Source organism: Syngnathoides biaculeatus, chromosome 8 (assembly GCF_019802595.1).
Source record: "Syngnathoides biaculeatus isolate LvHL_M chromosome 8, ASM1980259v1, whole genome shotgun sequence".
Taxonomy (NCBI): Eukaryota; Metazoa; Chordata; class Actinopteri; order Syngnathiformes; family Syngnathidae; genus Syngnathoides; species Syngnathoides biaculeatus.
Genome location: NC_084647.1, coordinates 27,358,984 through 27,378,225, shown reverse-complemented (window position 1 = coordinate 27,378,225; position 19,242 = coordinate 27,358,984). Strand labels below are relative to the sequence as shown.

Here is a 19,242-nt window from a genome sequence, read left to right as displayed (position 1 = left end):
CGTCAAATCACAGTGACTGGGTTATAAACTCAATTCGTTGAAATGATCAGTGATGTCATTGATGGGCTATGAGAAAGACATTCCTGCAATGTAGCCGTCATGCACAGTATTTTTATATAGTAGTATTTATATAATTTTTTTCTCGTCTTTTGACATAGTACTGTGAATATATTTAAGGTTACTTTAAAAAAAATTATGTTGGCGAGAAAGGAGAGAGAAGAAGGCTGAGACAAGATGGCAATGCACAGATCAAATAAGACAAATTTGCTCTTTCAGGATCGCACTGTCAAACTACTGCAATGAAATCTTTTATTCCGATACATACAGCATCTTATTTTTTTATGATCACTGGACTTTACCTATTTAACTGAAATGTGACCAGATACACTCGTTACCCTGGGGATGACAACACGAGTGGATCATGACGACTGTATTATAAGAAGAAAATGGGGGGAAAAAATGTATTGTGATCACCAGCGCTTCGGACAGGGGAGGAGATTTGTGTAAGGCTTGCCTGAGGTGTGTTCACATACTTTTAATACAATACGGTTTGCAAGCCAACAAAACATTAGGTAGCCTAGCAAACTAGTGGTAGCTCGTGGTTGCGTGCAAACATCCTGCCGTTCTGTTGAACATGATCTGACCAGAGCATCGAATTCCAACCACATCATACATGCATTACAATTAAAAAAATCTCACGGCACACCAAACAAAAACGTCACAAAAAGTAGATTAATTGCTGCATGTACTTACTGTCATCTAATAGAAGAACATTAATTTGTTCTGTCTATCACTAACTCACTAGAATGAATAAATCAGAGACATTTGTTGTAAATACTGCACATATTTCTGGAACAATTAAGTACACAAGTATATATAGTAAAACAACAGGTAATTTAACCATTGCTCTGTCTTGCGATTGGATTGGTGTTGGGTTACCCGTATTTTAAACTCACTGACCGGTCCCAAAAATCCTGATCGTGGAAAGTCTTAAAATTTGTAGTTTCGAACTGAAACATCTTTTTGTGACGCCAGTCTTGGAACTTTTCTGACACACCTCAGACAGTAAGTAAGTAAGCAAAGGAAATTTGAGCAACACCTACACAGACGGCAGTTATGCCAGCTTTCACCTGGCAGACTTACTCCTCTCAATACAAAACTGGCATCAGAATGGGATTGATTTCCCCATGAGAGAAATGTTGTTAATTTTAATCCCTAGTTGTTGCTATGCCATGAAACAATGGAGTCCTGAATGGATTCCAAATTTAGCAGCAATCAGTGGTATCAAAAGTAATTCAGGCCCAAAACAGTTTGCTTCCTAAACAGGCTTTGATGCAGTTTGTAGTAAACATTGCAATGGGAGATATAAAAAAAGGACTCTTGAATTACTTCATGTCAATACTTTCCATGCACTGTTCTGTCTAGCTGTTCCAGGTTTTTTTTCTTAGTTAAATTTTTGCTAAGGAAATTTAATTTTCTTGCTACTTTATGAAATTCATGTTAAAAAAAAATTTGCAGTGGTTACATTCCAAGTTTCATCGACAGAGGAAATATATTGAATGCTCACTCTTGATGAGGACAAGACTCATCTTTGTTATGAACCACACAAATATAATTTTCTCATTAAGTTACAAATCATGGGATTGACCACCTAAAACAAAAAAAATTGGTTATCCTGGATATACAGGCACATTTCATATAATTACTTTCCAAGTATCAGAGATTATACATTACCAAATAAAATCACATTATGTTGGTTAATATATAATAGTGTCGTTGGTTTTCAGTACTTGATTTAGACTCAGGTTTTACAACCCCAATTCCAATGACGTTGGGATGTGGTGTTAAATAAATGCAGAATGCAATAATTTGCAAATCATGTTCAACCTATATTTAACAGAATACACTACATATACAAGATATCCAATGACCAAACGAGTAATGTACTGTTTTTGGCGAATAACCATCAGCTTAGAATCTTACGGCTGAGTACCAACAAACCATTTTACAGGAGGGTATCAACCAACTTGGATGAGGTCACATTGAACCTTAGTGGGGGTTTTTTTGTTTTTGTTTTTTTAACATTTTGGGCAGTAGTCATGTTTCAACAGCAGGAACTATACTGACGAATATATGCGGGCCATTGTGTATTTCGACTGCTCTAAATTTATATTCACCAAACATAACTCCCAGCTGAAGGTTTAATACTCGAAGGATTCAGGAAATTTTGGAGTAGAGGGTGACTGAAAGACTCCTCTGCTTTTTAGGTAATTTCTTCTTTTTACATTGGCACTGAGACCTTTCGGTTGTGAAACATGTCATGCTCTGAGATCAAAGACTCCCATGAGGAACCTCTCACCATTTCTTTTTCATTGAGAACAGCTGGAAATGGAAGTCCAATACGAGGAAGGATCATCATTTGGAACTCCAATTTATGTGAGGGGAATATAAGTAATTCAAGATACGAAAATGTTTACTGATTCTTTGTTTCAAAGGATGAGATGTTTGTCATTTAACCACAGCTGGACAATGCATCTGCAACAGAAAAAGGGGTTATTCCAAGCCACTGCTGAGCTTTCAAGTGCTTGCACTGGCCCAAAAATGAAAAGAAATTGCATCTTTAATGACTAAATACTTTTTCAAAATTGAAAATGTTGTATGGAAAGGTTATGAAGGTGCTCGTCAACATTCTCAGTGGATTGACATGCCTTGGAGAAAGGTGCGTGCGTGTGCTCTTCAGTATATCCATGTCGTAGACCTGATAAGACAGTTTTCAAGCAAATACCACTTGTATCAACAACCACAGAACACGAGCATGACTCATCCTAACATGAGCATGTAAGACATGTACAGGTACATCAATTCATTTAGCTTCAAAAGCTTATTTTAGTTTGGTAGTTCAGATGAAAAGTGCAACTCATTATAGAGCTGCCCTACGCACACAGTGATGTATTTCTTTTTTTAAACATTGTGATTACTATAGCTTAGAGCAAATGAAAACCCCAAATTTACAATTTTTAGAAACTAAAATATTACACAAAGAACTAAAAGACAATGAAAATGATTGAATGTTGGAATTAGGAAGGCAGTTGCGCTCTGAAAAGTATTTTCCCAACTGTTTAATGAATCGGTATCGTGAATGAGTACTGAAATAAATTAGTTTTCTACCATCTTGTAATTCAATGAGCTGTAGCTGTACGGACACAGGTATTACATGTAACATGAAATAACCTTGTAAAAAAAAAAGAAAAAAAAATTCAGAACTGTCAACATTGTCACTCTGATTACCCTAAACCATCTTTCGGAAGAATTATTTTGCTCAATTTCTTCAGACTGATTTAATTTCACTGGCTCAAGTTCAAGACTGTCTACCAACCTAAAGAAGACACTTGAACCTTCCAACACTTTTCTACGTCCTCAGATCGAAACAAGCAACAGCATGCTTCTGTGTTCCTGCAGCATTCTTAGAGTGATCCTGGAAAGCATACCTTCTGTCTAGCAAAGTAAAGAGTGAAAAAAAAAAGCCTTTGCAGAGACATTTTCAAATCAAGGGCATTTTATACCAAGCATGGTGGTGGAGCAGCCTCTATAGCAAATGGAACAATACCGTGTGAACATTGATGGGAGAAAAAATAAAAATTCTCGACATGAGTAACTTGTTACTGAAAGCTATTTTATACATAAAATAGGTAAAAATGAGTACAACTTGGTTTAAGTTTGACATCAATGTGGCTTGTCGAATTAATGCAAAAAGGCTTGCAAAACGATCCACTCGGATTTCTGTTCGTAACATAGAAAGTTACCAATTAGTCATACTATAGCTGCATGTAATTATTTCGACAATCGATCACGCTGACTATTAATGTTTCGATAAACTGATTTGATCATTGTCACTGATGGTGTCTTGGTCCATTTGGCTGACTTCAATGCAGGCAGCGTGGGTTTAGCTACCTCTCAGTGATGGTGTGAACTTGAATGCAAATAGTTGTCCGTGTCTATATGTCCCCTGCGACTGACTGGTGACAGCTGGTATAGTGTCATGATCTACAGGACCCCAAACAGGATAAGCGGTATTGAGAATGGATGGATGATTATTATGATTTAGTTAGTGGTTACGTGTCAGAAATCAGGAAAATATTTTGATAATTTTCCAAAGTAAAAGCAGACGCCAACATCTTTTGATTTAAAAAAAAAAAAAAAAATTCTACTTTTACCTTTCATTCCATCAGAATTTGAAGTTCAAGAATGGCTGTGAATGATTATCAAAATAGCTGACTAATCAATTAATTGTTGAAGTCTATAATTAGAGATGAAAGTGGACTTTCATGAAAATTCCTGAAAATCCAAATGTGAGCACTGAAGGTGTGAAGTCCTGGTAGAAGGGTCCGGGGGCATGCCTCCCCGTGAAATTTAAAAAAAAAAATGGATGGCTGTGCTGCATTCTGGCGATATCTGAGAACAAAATTCTGACAAAAATTGAAAGTAAAATTTCGAAGTCCTGACCAAAAACAAAATTGGGCAGAAGTTCTTCAAGGGCCAAGCCCAGATTTTTTTGCTCCCCATACCCTTATCACTGGATAACACAAAATCCTATTTATCATTAAATTATGCTTAAAATATGCCATCTTATCTCAAGACGAATGAATTAAGTAAACTATTAAGTAAAAAGACATCTAAAATTGTCCTTTTGCCCACATTATACATATAGTACAGATATAGAATACACACCGAAATATATCCTAGAATTTCTACACCGTACAGCAAAACATCTTAAAGAAGTTGATCTGTAGTAGTTACTATTAGCGTTTAAGTCTCAAATTTATGTCGCGTTGTATTGATACACTCGACCACATTGCTCACTATCTTAGATATAGATCTAGTAATACTAATAGTATAATGAGTTGCCTTTAATATTTTGAGATATATATACATACAGTCACTAACATTTGAAAAATGTACGGGTGTGGTCAGTCATGCTTGCAGATAAAGTTGCGGGTGTGATTAAGGATGGCCTTAAAATAACTTACTGGATTAATATAACATAACTGTAAATTAAAAATAAAATAAATACATAACTAAAATAAAATAAAAAATAAAACCAGTTCAGGGTGTACCCTGCCTCCTGCCCGTTGACACCTGGGATAGGCTCCAGCACACCCCGAGACCCTCATGAGGATAAGCGGTGAAGAAAATGGATGGATGGATAACTAAAATAGAAAACTAAAATTTCAAACTCAGAAATGATAATTTCCAATTTCCACTGATATTAGGAGAAGATGATATAAAACGGTATTTAAAAATTTTCATCAATAAAAATTCTTCATCTGACGAACTTTAGCCGAAGAAAAGTGAAATGCACTGGCCTGTCAAGGAATAAACATGAACGTCTGCACCCGCAATGTTTTGAAAATGCTGAAAGTTTAGGAGCATGCATCGCCGTGATTGCTGTAAATAGGGGGCCACCTTGCTAGAACGCGCCTTTATGTGCATTCGCTCGACATATTGGCCACACCTGAATCAGCGACGAGGTGGATGATAGTCTAACGCTTTTTTTTTGGGGGGGGGGGCAACGCTGTCACACTGCCTTGCGATCGACGCAATGACAACCCCTGGTGTAACTGAATGTCCTTTGACATGGCTCATGATGTTTGATGACTTTCGACGTAAATGCGCTTGCAGTACGTGAAGCAGCTCTGAACATGCGCTTTTGGCCAAACGTCCGTACATGCACAGTACGGTTCACTTGAATACTGGTTGTTTTAGAGCAGACTTGTTTAGTTAACGTTTATGAAATAAATTAATGTCAAGACTACACAAAATAAGCGAAGTCTTAAGAGAATGTGAGGGGAGGGCCGTTACTGTTACTCGTGTTAGTGCCTCAACGTAGCTACGTTTGTGATAGCAAAACAACGAACTCAAATGCATGTTCGTTCAATGTTGTCAACTAATGTCTGGATTAATTTTGGGCAATTTTTCCTCAATTTCTTGAGGAATTTTCATGAAAACTTGAAAATCTGGAATTCCAGGAAAATCCAGAGGACTTTCATCACTGTATAATGCTGAAATTGATGCTATTCATTAAGCCATCTGTGGCGTTTTGCTTGTGTGTTTGCATTATGCTTGTGGACTTTTCAAAGTTCAGTTGTTTTTGATTAAACGAGTAATTATCTTTATTTTAAGTTTAGAAAAGTAAAAACTGAGGGAAGCAAAAAACATTTTGAAGCAAGCACTGTCAAGGAATAAACATGAATGTCTATACCCGAATTGTTTTGAAAATGCTGAAAGTTTAGGAGCACGCATCGCCGTGATTGCCGTAAATAGGAGGCCACCTTGATTAACAATAACATTCATATGAGAGTAGCAATAGTTGAATGAAGCACTTGCCCTATTTTTCTTGAAAACTTATTCACCGCAAGCCATCTGATACTCAAATCTAGCCCCCCCCACACACACACACACACAAGTCACAGAATCTCAGTCTATCTTGCAAACTTGTTAGTCAAGGCACCATTTTATTCTTTTTTAAGTGCATAGTTTGGTTGACTGGCCATTCTATTAAAATTTGAAGGAAATATATACCTTAAAGGTCGCTCCAATATTTAGATAAACTCATTAAACCAAACAAAGTTAAACACTAACTTTCCAGTTGTCTTCATCTTTGAAGGGGAGGGTAACCAAAGCAAATGACCACAACACAATAATTGTGATGTGGTTTCTCCTTCAAATTCGAAAAGACAAAAACAGTCTTGTCTTCCTTATATTTGCCCTAATATAATGTTAATATTTGCCCGCGGAGCTTTCAGAAAACGGATGGCCGAAATGCATAATTTAACTAAACAATTTTCCTAGTTAAACGAATCCATTTTCTTTTCATGCTTTGCTGAAGTTATTTGAGGTCTCCTCTGACTCACCAATTCAACAACCACCGTGTGTGAGACAAACTATACTTCGTTTTCTTGTTTCTTATTTATAACATTTCCACTACTTTCGGTGTGTACATTTCTCAGCAGGGGGGAAAGTCGTCGGTACTGCATATCAAATACAGTCAGTAGAAACTTTGAGAAAACAACCACTTCGAATGAAATATTCAAGCAAAAACGCAGACGTCGTTGTGTTATGAAGTAGCTATTTTCAAAAAGAACAACTAGCAATGAAGCAGTGAACGCCATTGTGGAAAAAAAAGCTCGTTTGCCAATTAGCTAACACGAGCTAAGCATGTCGCCGTCCAGCTGATTAGCTTCACGCTAGCATCGGGCGAAGATTAGCTCGCTTATCGCTAGTTAACTGCAGTTAGCTTAGCAAGCACGCTGAGCATCCGCTGCTCGTCCAAGAAGTCCTTCTCCACCAACCTTATCCATCAGTTTCCAGCACTTCTCCACGGTCTTTTTGTCCACGGCCCCGGGCTGGTGGTGCGAATGGAGGTGGTGGTGGTGCGGCTGGAAGGCATCCTTCATCATTCCGATGAGCCCCCCGCCTTTCTTAAGGTTCCCTGCCATGTTCGGGCGGCTCGGCGGCGGCTGGGGTCTCGTTGCCACAGCCGCAGACAGGTGAGCTGCGAGGAGGGGCGGGCGGGGAGCTGGTGATCCGGCCGGCCGGCGCCCCCCCTCAGAGAGGACAGCGCCCGAGTGGCAAATCCGGCGAGTTCCCCTAACCCGATGGGTTAGAGGAGGAGAGGAGGAACTATCGGGGAAAGGCTTCCATCAGTACACCGATCAGTTAGTGGAATAAAAGTCCAACTCTGGCTAACGCAACCTCGCAACGCCGAGTGTGAAGCCTCGGCGTGCGGGCACACGCGCAGCCCGGCGAGGGGGACAATGGCACCGCTTCTCCGGTCCTCTCCTGAGGAGCTCCCAGTGTGTATTCAGCGGCAGTTGATGCTTCGCTTCGAAGGGGAACAGGAGCGTCTGGGTGACAGCTCCGAGCTCGGACGACGGCCCCGGAGAGGAATGCGACGGGCTCGGAGATACGCACGGGAACAAGGGTGAATGAATAACGGTGGAAATTCAACATCGCCCAGTGTCGTTTCTTTGCCGTTTCCCCTTCTCTGTGACGTGTGTGCGCGAATGTGCGGCCCTTTCCTGTTCGTGTCTTTCCGTTCGCAACCCCTCCCAGGCTCAAAATCCCAAACTCCACGCCTTCGCCGCGCGCGCCCGCGCTGCGTGTACGTGGTCGGGAGCGCGCGGCTGTCGGAACGGTAGCATTCATTAAAAAAAAAAAGATAGATAGATAGATAGATAGATAGATAGATAGATAGATAGATAGATAGATAGATAGATAGATAGATAATAAAATCTGAAAAATTGAGTCTTGTCTGCGTCATATTTAGTGCTAGTGCCTTGACTTAAATTTTGTTTGGATTATTCCATAATTCACGCTTGTAACTCAAAACACATTTTAAATAATCTTTCTGTATTGAAATAAATGAAAATTCCATCCATCCCTTCCTTCCCCTCCCCCCAAAACATGTAATGTTTTTTTTTTAGTCCAATAACATAACATTTGTACTAACATTGTATTTTATAAAAACATACAGTGATGACAGTTGAATAGACTGAAAAATAATTGGAACGTCTTTGCAACACTTTACATCAATTCATTGGCCATTGTGCTGCTTCTTTAGGTGTCCTCTCCTTGGCCATTCGGGGGAAGTATAACAAACGAACACAACATTAATATAAATTGTGTGACTGTTAGTTGTAGTTATATTGCCTTTCTACATCCATTGGTGCACTGTTTGCGTTAAAATATCTGTTGCTGAAAGGGTCGTAATTATAACATGACAACATAGTTACTATTTGTTAATCTGTCAGTGGAGTTTCCCCAAGTGTTAACATGATAGCAGTCTCTAAGGCAAGGTTTTGTAGTCGTTTAAAATACACAACCTCTTTAGTTTATGTTTAGTTTGATAGTAAACTTCAACAGGGAGTGGCAATAAATGACTTGAAGCATATTATTCACAGCTGCTTGTTGTGGAATGAGATTAGTTTGCTGGCACCGTGGAGTGCTCGTATCTTAAATTTCTGCTCACTGGGCAAAGTGAAAAAAAAACAACAACCAGGCTGCAGCTTTTATCTCAGAACTCATATGTCAGAAGCCCATTTTCCAGAAAGAGGCAGCACTATACACATTATATTACATCACATTTTAAATTATATCCACTTTATATGCTGTGATATTAGCTGAAAATGAGCATTAAGGAAAATATAGTTTAACATAGTGCTCTAATATTCTACAGTCAAGATGTGTAGTTAAGCAAGGAGTTTACATTCCCCTCCACACTCAGGTTGTTGATAAACTACTGGTTACAAGAGTGTGTATTCCATGACAACATGGAAAAAGCATAATCACTATTGCCTTGGAGGCCTCAAAATAGCTCTTTACTAGTAGTCGTCATTAAATTAATGAATTAAAGCCTCTTTGGTAGAGTGGTGCACCCACCGGCATCGACCAAATCCCAAACACTTGTGCTTGTAGTTGTCTGAAGAGGTTTACTGTCTGCATTCGCAGAGCGCATCGACCCCAGCGTCTGTTTGTGTGATTATGTAAGTTTCGCAGACCTCAGTCAGATCCAGTCCGACAGGAATCGCTTGACGAGATGCATCAGAGACATGCCGCAGAAGGAGAGATGCAAGAGACAAGGTCGTTTGGAGTTTGGACGCGGCGCGTTGATGTGCTATGATGTGGAAAACAGCCGTCAGTTCATCAACAAGCTAAGCTCGCTTTTCATAACCACGTGTACTTTACTCTCATTAGCCACTTCCTTAGGTATACCAGGGTAGTCTCATGGAAAAGAATAAGAGGGAATTTACACATTAAACATACTGTTCAGTTGTTTCTTCCCAGACAGTGTCAACCTTAAGTGAATATTATTGGAAAGAACTAGGATAACTAGATTTATAATTGTGAATTTTTCCTTTTTGTTTTGAATTATGAATATCATCACAAATTATGCTAATTCAACCTTTTTTACAAATGTAGGAGTGAAGACTGATTCTAAACTATTCTTTCGTTATGTGTGTGTGTATTTTTATTTTCTGTTCTCTTTATTTTGCTATTATGCTTTTAAGTTGTTATAATGCGGATCTTTGTGACACTGTTTCCTTTCATACTTTTAAGTCCTTTTGGTGTGACGTGTTTTCCTCTCACGCTCTTGGGTCCGTGTGACGTGAACTCTTTGTGTCCTTTGTGACACGGAAGTCTGCAGTGTTTCAAGGATTACCTATATAAGGACGAGAAAGACGGACAACGAGGCTTCTTCTTACGACCTAACCGATGCTCTAGGAAACTATGCTACCTGGAACGGCTGCTGCCTTTCGTTTTTTTTTCGGCTGGAACTTTCGCTAACTTGGAATATCCGCTAGGACAAACATTTGGTTTTCTATTGAGCAAAGTTCTGACTATGATCTTGTCAGACGCTACTGGAATTTTATGAGTTAGTGCCCTTAAGCATACCATCAGAAATTTAGAAGTACTCAAAAAAGGGACAATGAGAGCTTTGTAGAGTTTGCTAGGGAAAAGGAAACTTTGTTTGATGGGTGGTGTAGTTCAAAGACCGTTTCAGATTGGCAGAGTTTGAGGCAGTTGGTTTTGGTGTAGGATTTTAAGCAGTGTGTTCATTCCAATCTCAGGACTTATTTGGATTAACAGAATGTTAAAACCTTACATGATCCAGCGGTGTTAGCATATAATTATTTTTTGACTCACAAGAGTTCTTTTCAGTCTCCCGTTTCTCATACAGAGTCAAGTGATCATAAGGCAGGTTCAAATTCATATTCTCTGGTTCAAGGACCTGTCTCTGCCTATTGTAAGAAGCCTGGCCACTTGTTTTCTGTTTGCAAAAAGCTCAAATACAAAAATCAGTTCACTATTTCCCCAAATGCTTGTGCATATATCGCACCTCAGCCTTCCTTGCCAGGTGGTTCTGAGGAGAGTTTTGATTCTGACAATGAAGTTTCAGATTCTGAAGTTCCGGTTTTTGCCTTTTTTTCCACAATGGTTCAGTTTCACTTATGGGAGATAATTCAACCCCAAGGCCTGTTACTATTCTGAGGGACACTGGAGCTCTGCGTTCTCTGATTTTGAAGGATGTTTTTCCTTTTTCTGCAGAGTCTTAAGCTAACACAGATATTATTATTAAGGGTATAAATGGCTGTTCTCTTGCTCCTATGCATATTGGGAATTTGAGTTCAGATTTGGTTTCTGACACCATCGAGGTTGGTGTTCTCGACCCTCTTCCAGTTCCAGGTGTTGATTTGTTGATCGGCAGCAATCTTATGGGGGCACAAGTTGGTGCTGATCCTATTGTCAATGTTTCTCTGGAGTGTTCGCCCAGTACAGAGAAGTTAGTGTGTAACTTCCCGGGTATTTTTCCGTCTTATGCAGTGACTTCTTCGATGTCAAAAGACATTTTTTCCAAGACTTCTTTGTCGAATGATTCCATTGGTGATATATCAGATACAGTTATGGTTCATTCTTTAGCCTCAGAGGCTGATGACTTATCTACAAACTCCTCAGGTCCTTCTGATAAGTCTGAAAATATGTTAAAGAACAAACAAGTCAGTTGTATTGCAACAACACTCTCCTCCCCAGTTACTGATTATATGATGCAAGTGTCAATGACAATGTTGATGATGTTGTTAGCAATGTCAAGTTTGATGATGTGAGTGATAATGCTTCACCAAAGTTGTGCAATTCCGATGTGTTAGATCACCCTGATGAGAAAGTGACATTTGTCAACTGACCAGAAACCTGAAATGTCACAATTGCTTTTGGAGTTTTCTAACCTGTTGTGCCTGGCTGCACATGCCTAGTTAATCATGATATAGATGTGGGTGATGCTGAGCCTGTGAAACAACATCCATATCAAATGAATCATACAAAGAGTGGGATTCTGTGGAAGGAGTGGTGGTGGTGGTTGTGGAGGCTGCGCTAATATGAACACTGTCAATGCACTGTCACAAACTGACTCCTACGCTCTGCCAAGAATGGACAATTGCATTCATCACGTCAGTCAAGCTTTTTAGAGCAAGTTTGACCTTGTGAATGACTTCTGGCAGGTGCCACTCACGGACCGTGCTAAGAAGATGGCGCCATTAGCTACACCTAACGGACTGTATCAATACAAAGTGATGCCGTTCAGCTTGAAGAATGCCCCAGCAACATTCCAAAGGCTCGTCAACAACGTGACATCGGGTCTTGAAGGTGTCAAAGCCTACATGAATGATGTCATCATTTACACCATGGAAGAGGATTTAGCAGTTCTTCGAGAGACTGTCGGCAGGGAGACTGCATCAATCTTGCAAAGTGCGAGATTGAAAAGGCCCAGGTTGAATTCTTGGGACATTTTGTAGGGGACAACTAATTGGTGCTTAGGTGGAGACAATTGCAAGCACTGATGCGCTCTCCAAAGAAAAGTTGTGTTTGATGTTTGAAACTTCTGTTGTATTTTTCTGTGTTTTCTGTTTTAACATGTTTTAAGTGTTACTTAGTTATATATTACAACAGAAACGTTCTCTGTAACTTTGTTTTCCTCAAGGAAATCCTTTATCCTTTTGTTATGTGTGTGTGTGTGTGTGTGTATTTTTATTTTCTGTTTTCTTTATTTACTTATTATGCTTTTAAGTTGTAATAATAGGGATCTTTTTGACACTCTTTCATTTCATTCTTTTAAGTCCTTATGATGTGATGCGGTTTCCTCTAACACTCTTGGGTCCATGTGACGCATACTCTTTATGTCCTTTGTGACACGGAAGTCTGAAATGTTTCAAGGATTACCTATGTGAGGACAAGAAAGACAGACAATGAGGCTTCTTCTAACAATCTAACTGCTGCTCTGGGAAACTATGCTACTTGGAATGCTAACTACACGGACGCCTGCTGCCTTTCATTTTTGGACCGGCTGGAACTTTCGCTAACTTAGCCCACTGGGACAAACATTTGCTTGTTTGGGAACACTCGTTCAACATTGGTGACTATTTGCTGTTGTGGCTCAACTACTTTGTTCTTGAGCGCCTATTTTGTGTCAGCTATTTTATCGTGTTTGTGTTGTGTTGATGTGTGTGAGATTAAATGGTCAGAAACGCAATACAATTGCCTTGTCGCATTTTGATGTATTGAACAAAGGGACGTTAGTCTAAATTCACACACATTGATGTGAGTGTGAATGGCTCTCTGTGAGCCCCAACATTTGGATATCCATCCATCCATCCATCCATCCATCATCCATCCATCCATCCATCCATCCATCCATCCATCCATCCATCCATCCATCCATCCATCCATCCATCCATCCATCCATCCATCCATCCATCCATCCATCCATCCATCCATCCATCCATCCATCCATCCATCCATCCATCCATCCATCCATCCATCCTCTGAGCCACTTCTCCACAAGGGTCATGGGAGATAGACATTCTTTTCATTGGATAACAACAATTCAGATGTCCATTGCAGTATACCGACTATTATTGTATGCAACTATGTATTTCTTATCCCTACAATAGCAAAGCAGCATTTTTAAAAAGTTTTTGTGTTAGATCACATTATATTGCTTTTTTGTTTTACTGTAAGTGTAGCGAGATAGCTTCACCTTCCACATCCAAACTGCCTCTTGTTCATTTTACCTTACAATTAACGAGTCCGTTGTTTGGTCGTACTCAATGTAAGCTACAGCTTTTAGTATCGGATAGTCGTTTTGTACTTTTACAGATGATTGCAGAACTGCCTAAAAGCACTTAAATCACTTTCGAAGGGACAGACTGGAAACAAAACCTCCATCCAGGCATGTGCATCCATAGCCCAATTGTGGCTCAAGCACCTGCCCTTTTACCCTGTGGAAAAAAGTGTCTCGAGAGTTGTAAATATGCCCCCACTTTAATTTATCTGTGGTTAATCAGAGGCACTTTAAAATCTGACGGGTATGTGCCAATGTTTTTTTTTTCATATGTTGAATGTGATTCCTTACAATTCTCACATTCGAGTAACTTTATTGTCAGATGTGTTATACATATACGACATACAGTATAACTGAAATAGCGTTCATCTCAGACCCTCAGTGCAATAAAAGATTAAAGACTTAAAAACCCATCCTGAACCCGTCGATAAGAGGGTGTTCACACCTGTGCAACAACTTACAGTGCCTTGTAAAAGTATTCGGCCCCCTTGAACTTTTCAAGGTTTCGCCACATTTCAAACAAAATATTTTTTTTTTTGTCAAGAATCAACAAGTGGGACACAATTGTGAAGTGGAACGAAATTTATTGAGTATTTTATACTTTTTTAACAAATAAAAACTGAAAAGTGGGGCGTGCAATATTATTTGGCCCCTTTACTTTCAGTGCAGCAAACTCACTTCAGAAGTTCAGTGAGGATCTCTGAATGATCCAATGTTGACTGATGATAAATAGAATCCACCTGTGTGTAATCGAGTCTCTATATAAATGCACGTGCTCTGTGAGAGTCTCAGGGTTCTGCTTGAAGTGCAGAGAGCATCGTGAAGACCAAGGAACACACCGGGCAGGTCCAAGATACTGTTGTGGAGAAGTTTAAAGCTGGATTTGGACACAAAACGATTTCCCAAGGTTTAAATATCTCAAGGAGCACTGAGCAAGCAATCATATTGCAATGGAAGGAGTATCATACCACTGCAAATCTACCAAGACCCGGCCATCCCTCTAAACCAGGGGCGGGAACCTTTTAGGCTGAGAGAGCTATAAATGGAAAATATTTTAAAATGTAATTCCAAAAGAGCCATATGATATTTTCAAACTAAATACAAGTGTATTCATGCAATTTCTGAAAGACCAACACTTTAGTGCAATAAGTCTCTAAATGCATTTTAAGAACATAATGATGTTGCTAACCGGCTTACGGCCATGCTACCCTGAGAATTCCCGATCTCATTAGATCTCGGAAGCTAAGCGGGTTTGGCCCTGGTTAGTGCTTGGATGGGAGACCGCTTGGGAATACCAGGTGGTGTAAGCTTTTCTCCCCGGCTAAATGCAGAGGGATTGCGTCAGGAAGGGCATCCGGCGTAAAACTGTGCCAAACAGATATGCGTTCGTCTAAGATGACATGCGGTGGCGACCCCTAATGGGACAAGCCGAAAGGCAAAGAAGAAATGATGTTGCTAACCGGTGATGACAAAAGTACTTCTTATCATTAATGCGACTTCCATGTTGATGGCTTTGTCGTCTGTTTCATACATCATTAAATTAAACTTCATGCAGACTTTGAGATTTCCATCCGTTATTTGTGAACAGAGGTTGTTTTAATGTTTTTTTTTATGTGAGAAAGACTTCATATGCATAGGTAGAACCAAACATTGTCAGTACAGCAATATTCACATACCCCAGTGTTTGGTATGTGACGCGAAGTGCGTTCCAAGTTTTCACAATCAGCTGGTCTTCAGGTTGAATTTTTTTTTTATTTATCCCAAATTATTTCCGCTTGCCAACAATGCTTGCCGACAGAGGCATCTCTTTATGTAAAAAAAATTCCAGTGGTGAGCAGCGCATAAGCACTCTGTTATTATAAACCACATTGATAGGCTGTGTAAGGACTGCAACATTTGTAATTATGTGTGTAGCCCTTTAACAGCGTAGGGGGGCGGTGCAAGGTAGACTAGGAAGAAGAGTTTGTGGCCATCATTGGAGGCCGTGCAGCAAGTCATTGTTAGAGAAAGTTATGTGTGGTACCGAAATGTTAGAAAAAAAATGTCAGCCTAACGTTTTTTTTTTGTTTGTTTTTGGCCACACAATCACGCGATCAACCAGAACTGCCTCGCGATCGACTGAGCATCCGTGCTGTATATAGTATGTCATTATGAGGGCTCTGTGAGCAATGCGCAACCACGAAAAGAGCCAAGTGTGACTCGCGATCCATAGGTTCCCGACCCCTGCTCTAAACTTTCACCTCGAACAAGGAGAAGACTGATCAGAGATGCAGGCAAGAGGTGATGAACTGTGGAGATCGACAGCTGAGGTGGGAGAGTCTGTCCATAGGACAATAATCACTGCACAAATCTGGCCTTTATGGAAGAGGGGCAAGAAGAAAGCCATTTCTCAAAGATATCCGTTTAAAGTTTGCCACTAGCCACCTGGGAGACACACCAAACATGTGGAAGAAGGATGAAAGCAAAATCAAACTTTGTGGCCACAATGCAAAACGATATGTTTGGCGTGAAAGCCACACAGCTCATCACCCTGAACACACCATCCCACTGTCAAAAGTGGTGGTGGGAGCCTCATAGTTTGGGCCTGCTTTTCTGTTGGAGTCTGCAAAAGACCTGAGACTGGGACGGAGATTTATCTTCCAACAGGACAATGATCCAAAACATAAAGCCAAATCTACAATGGAATGGTTCATGAATAAACATATCCGGGTGTTAGAAGGGCCAAGTCAAAGTCCAGAGCTGAATCCCATTGAGAAACTGCGGGCAGAGCTGAAGACTGCTGTTCACAAAGTTTTCATTCGACCTCACTATGTTCGAGCTGTTTTGCAAGGAAGAATGGGCAACAATTTAATTCTCTCGATGTGCAAAAGTGATACAGACATACCCCAAGCCACTTGCAGCTGTAATTGCAGCAAAAGGTGGCGGTACAAAATATTAATGCAAGGGGGCTGAATAATATTGCACGCCCCACTTTTCAGGTTTTATTTGTTAAAAATGAGTAAAATATCCAATAAATTTCGTTCCGCTTCATGATTGCGTCCCACTTGTTGTTGATTCGTGACAAAAAATGTAATTTAATATCTTTATGTTTGAAGCCTGAAATGTGGCAAAATGTTGAAAAGTTCAAGGGGGCCGAATACTTTCACAAGGCATTGTAATATCAGTTGTTTATTTTGACTTTTACTTTTACTTTACAAGTTAACTAGAAGTGAGAGCAAAGTTTTAAAATGATTTATCCTGGCCTCATTTTTGTACATTGACAAACACCTGCCATTTGGACAAATGTGTATTGGCTTTTTATATCCAGTGCAGCTTTCTTTCACCTCCTTTGGTAGTGGTTGTATTATGGACTGTGTATTAACAGACCAAAATACATACGGTAAATATATACTTGTTTTTTTTGTATTGCATGACTAATTTTGGTAACGGGTGACCTTTTTTTGGGTTCCCCACTTTCCCCTAAAAATGTCTGTGCACATTCCTGCCTCCATTATTAGGTTGATGGAGGGCCTCCCCCCCAACCCTCCCACTGGTATCTATAAAATGAGTGGTTGATTTTTGTGAATAAGTAATTAAAATATAACGGCTACCCTGTGAGTAGATAATTGCTCTCTATCCATTTCACTGGCAAAAGAGCATGTCCGTGCCGTTAAGCAGAGAAAGAGAAAAGGCAATTATATAACCAGTCCCTCAATAATCATGTTCGTATCTTTCAGAATTTTTCCCATGAGTATTTTTTTTTTATCAATGTACCTGTTGAATGATAAACTCTCCTTTTTAAAGTGACACTTCACAAATTCAAACTACTGCGCGAGAGAAGAAGTCTAAAATCAACTATCATCATTCAAGTCATTCACCCTGGTTACACACTCAAAAGAATTTGCTCACTTTGTTAAAGGCAAAATAAAAAGTAATGCTGTGTTCCTGTGCATGCACATTCTGTCAAACGATTTTTAAATAATTCATACGGGAAATGTACATCTTGTGGGAATGCAACCCCGAATACAGAACAATAGTGAATGATTTACAGTAAGGGTAGAAACAACTCAGCTGTAATATGGCCTAATGTCCACTAGAGGTCGCCATCATTTTATTTTTTGAAGTTCCGCCGCTCAAGAGGCAGTAGACCTGGACAAATTGAGAACACTTGCACTGCAGATTTCTGGTAAAACGTAATCACTTAATAATATAATTATGATTGGAACTGCAGTGTAGTGTGTCACTTACTATACAAACATATTCCTTCAGAGCATAGTGGAAGAGTTCTGTTCCCTCTTGTTGGATTTGAAATGATCAATTACATGTTTAAGTTTTCCATAATGTTACTTATGTGTTGTACGTATGTGGCTTGAACCTTCTTTTAATTCAAAACATCAAATTAGTACAGCCCCTTTGTATTTCACTTCCAAGCATGTAATCTTTTCAAGGTGTTAAATTTCACTTATCTAGGTACATTTTTTAATTTACCTTTTAACGTACAATGCAATTTAATTGAATTATTATTTTAGTGAAGTTATTTCACTGTCCTATATTTAAGTGCAGTGTGAATGTTTTAACCGTGCATATTGTTATAGTGGTTTACCATCATATTAAATATACATTTTAGAAATAAAACCTGTACCTATTTTTGAAATGTTACTTGCTGTAAAATGTTGTACTCTGACATTCATTTTCAGTATCATCACTTGTAGTAGAAGTCATTAAAAAGACAAAGATATTCAACTCTAACCTGTTGTTAATATGTATTTGAAAAAAATAAAGTTGTGTAATTTTATTTCACAAATTCAATCACAGGCTAAATAGCCATTGAGTACATCTTCTGATGTTGGAATGCCCAAAATGTAATTTTCCATATAGGCAAGTGCAGGTGAAGGAACCAATTCAAAGAAGTACAGTAATCGTAATCAGTGTGTACCCGTCTGCCCGTCATCATCAGCTGAAGGCTAAGTTAACGCTCCTCTTCTTTTTTTTTTTTTCCAAATTCTCTAGAAAACAGACTGAGGAGGTTTTGGCCAAAATGTACAACACACCCCTCAGCAAGTAAGCAGCCTTAATGAACCATAGATAGGACATCACCTCAGTGAGCCGCCTCAACGACACCAAAGCTTCCATACAATTAATCATAAATACTGTATTGTTATAATAACGGGGATTTGAGTTCAAGGAAAATATAGTACGTGGGATAAAAAAATAAAGTCAAGGATAAGGCCCAAGTTAGACCCAGTCACAAGACCCTCCACATCTGCAAAGCGTTTGAATATTGAGGTTGACCAGAAACTAAAAAAGGAGAATCTGAGAAAATCCACATCCATACAAGAGAAAAACATCAAGTCTGAAAATATTCCTTAATACATGGGAGATGTTGTACTGTATGTATAATCAGGGTCTCCTGGTTGACATGTTTTATTGGACCCGTCCTGTCAGGACCAAGCAGTTCCCATTGGTGTGTTTCACCTGCCTGAATAATTAAACACGTACAGTAGAGAGGAAGTATTAGCATGGCACCGTTAAACAGCTCAAAAGGGCAAATATATCAGCATAAAGTGCACAAAAGTGATGTGAACAGG

General features: G+C 39.4%; 1 protein-coding gene and 1 pseudogene across 2 annotated transcripts in view; one reads left to right on the top strand and one right to left on the bottom strand.

The window, feature by feature from the left end:
* The window catches only part of cbl (Cbl proto-oncogene, E3 ubiquitin protein ligase), a 59,953-nt gene extending 51,767 nt beyond the window's left edge, over positions 1–8,186 (bottom strand). Inside the window, exon 1 of one of the 2 annotated variants that reach the window (XM_061828038.1) lies at positions 7,350–8,186. In XM_061828038.1, coding sequence (XP_061684022.1) covers positions 7,350–7,496 — 147 coding nt within the window. In that variant the 5' untranslated portion in view covers positions 7,497–8,186. The remainder of the gene's footprint in view (positions 1–7,349) is intronic. The other variant, XM_061828037.1, reaches the window with a different exon arrangement.
* A 6,680-nt stretch (positions 8,187–14,866) lies between these two features.
* Positions 14,867–14,985, top strand: LOC133505435 (5S ribosomal RNA; annotated as a pseudogene).
* The last annotated feature ends 4,257 nt before the right edge of the window (positions 14,986–19,242 follow it).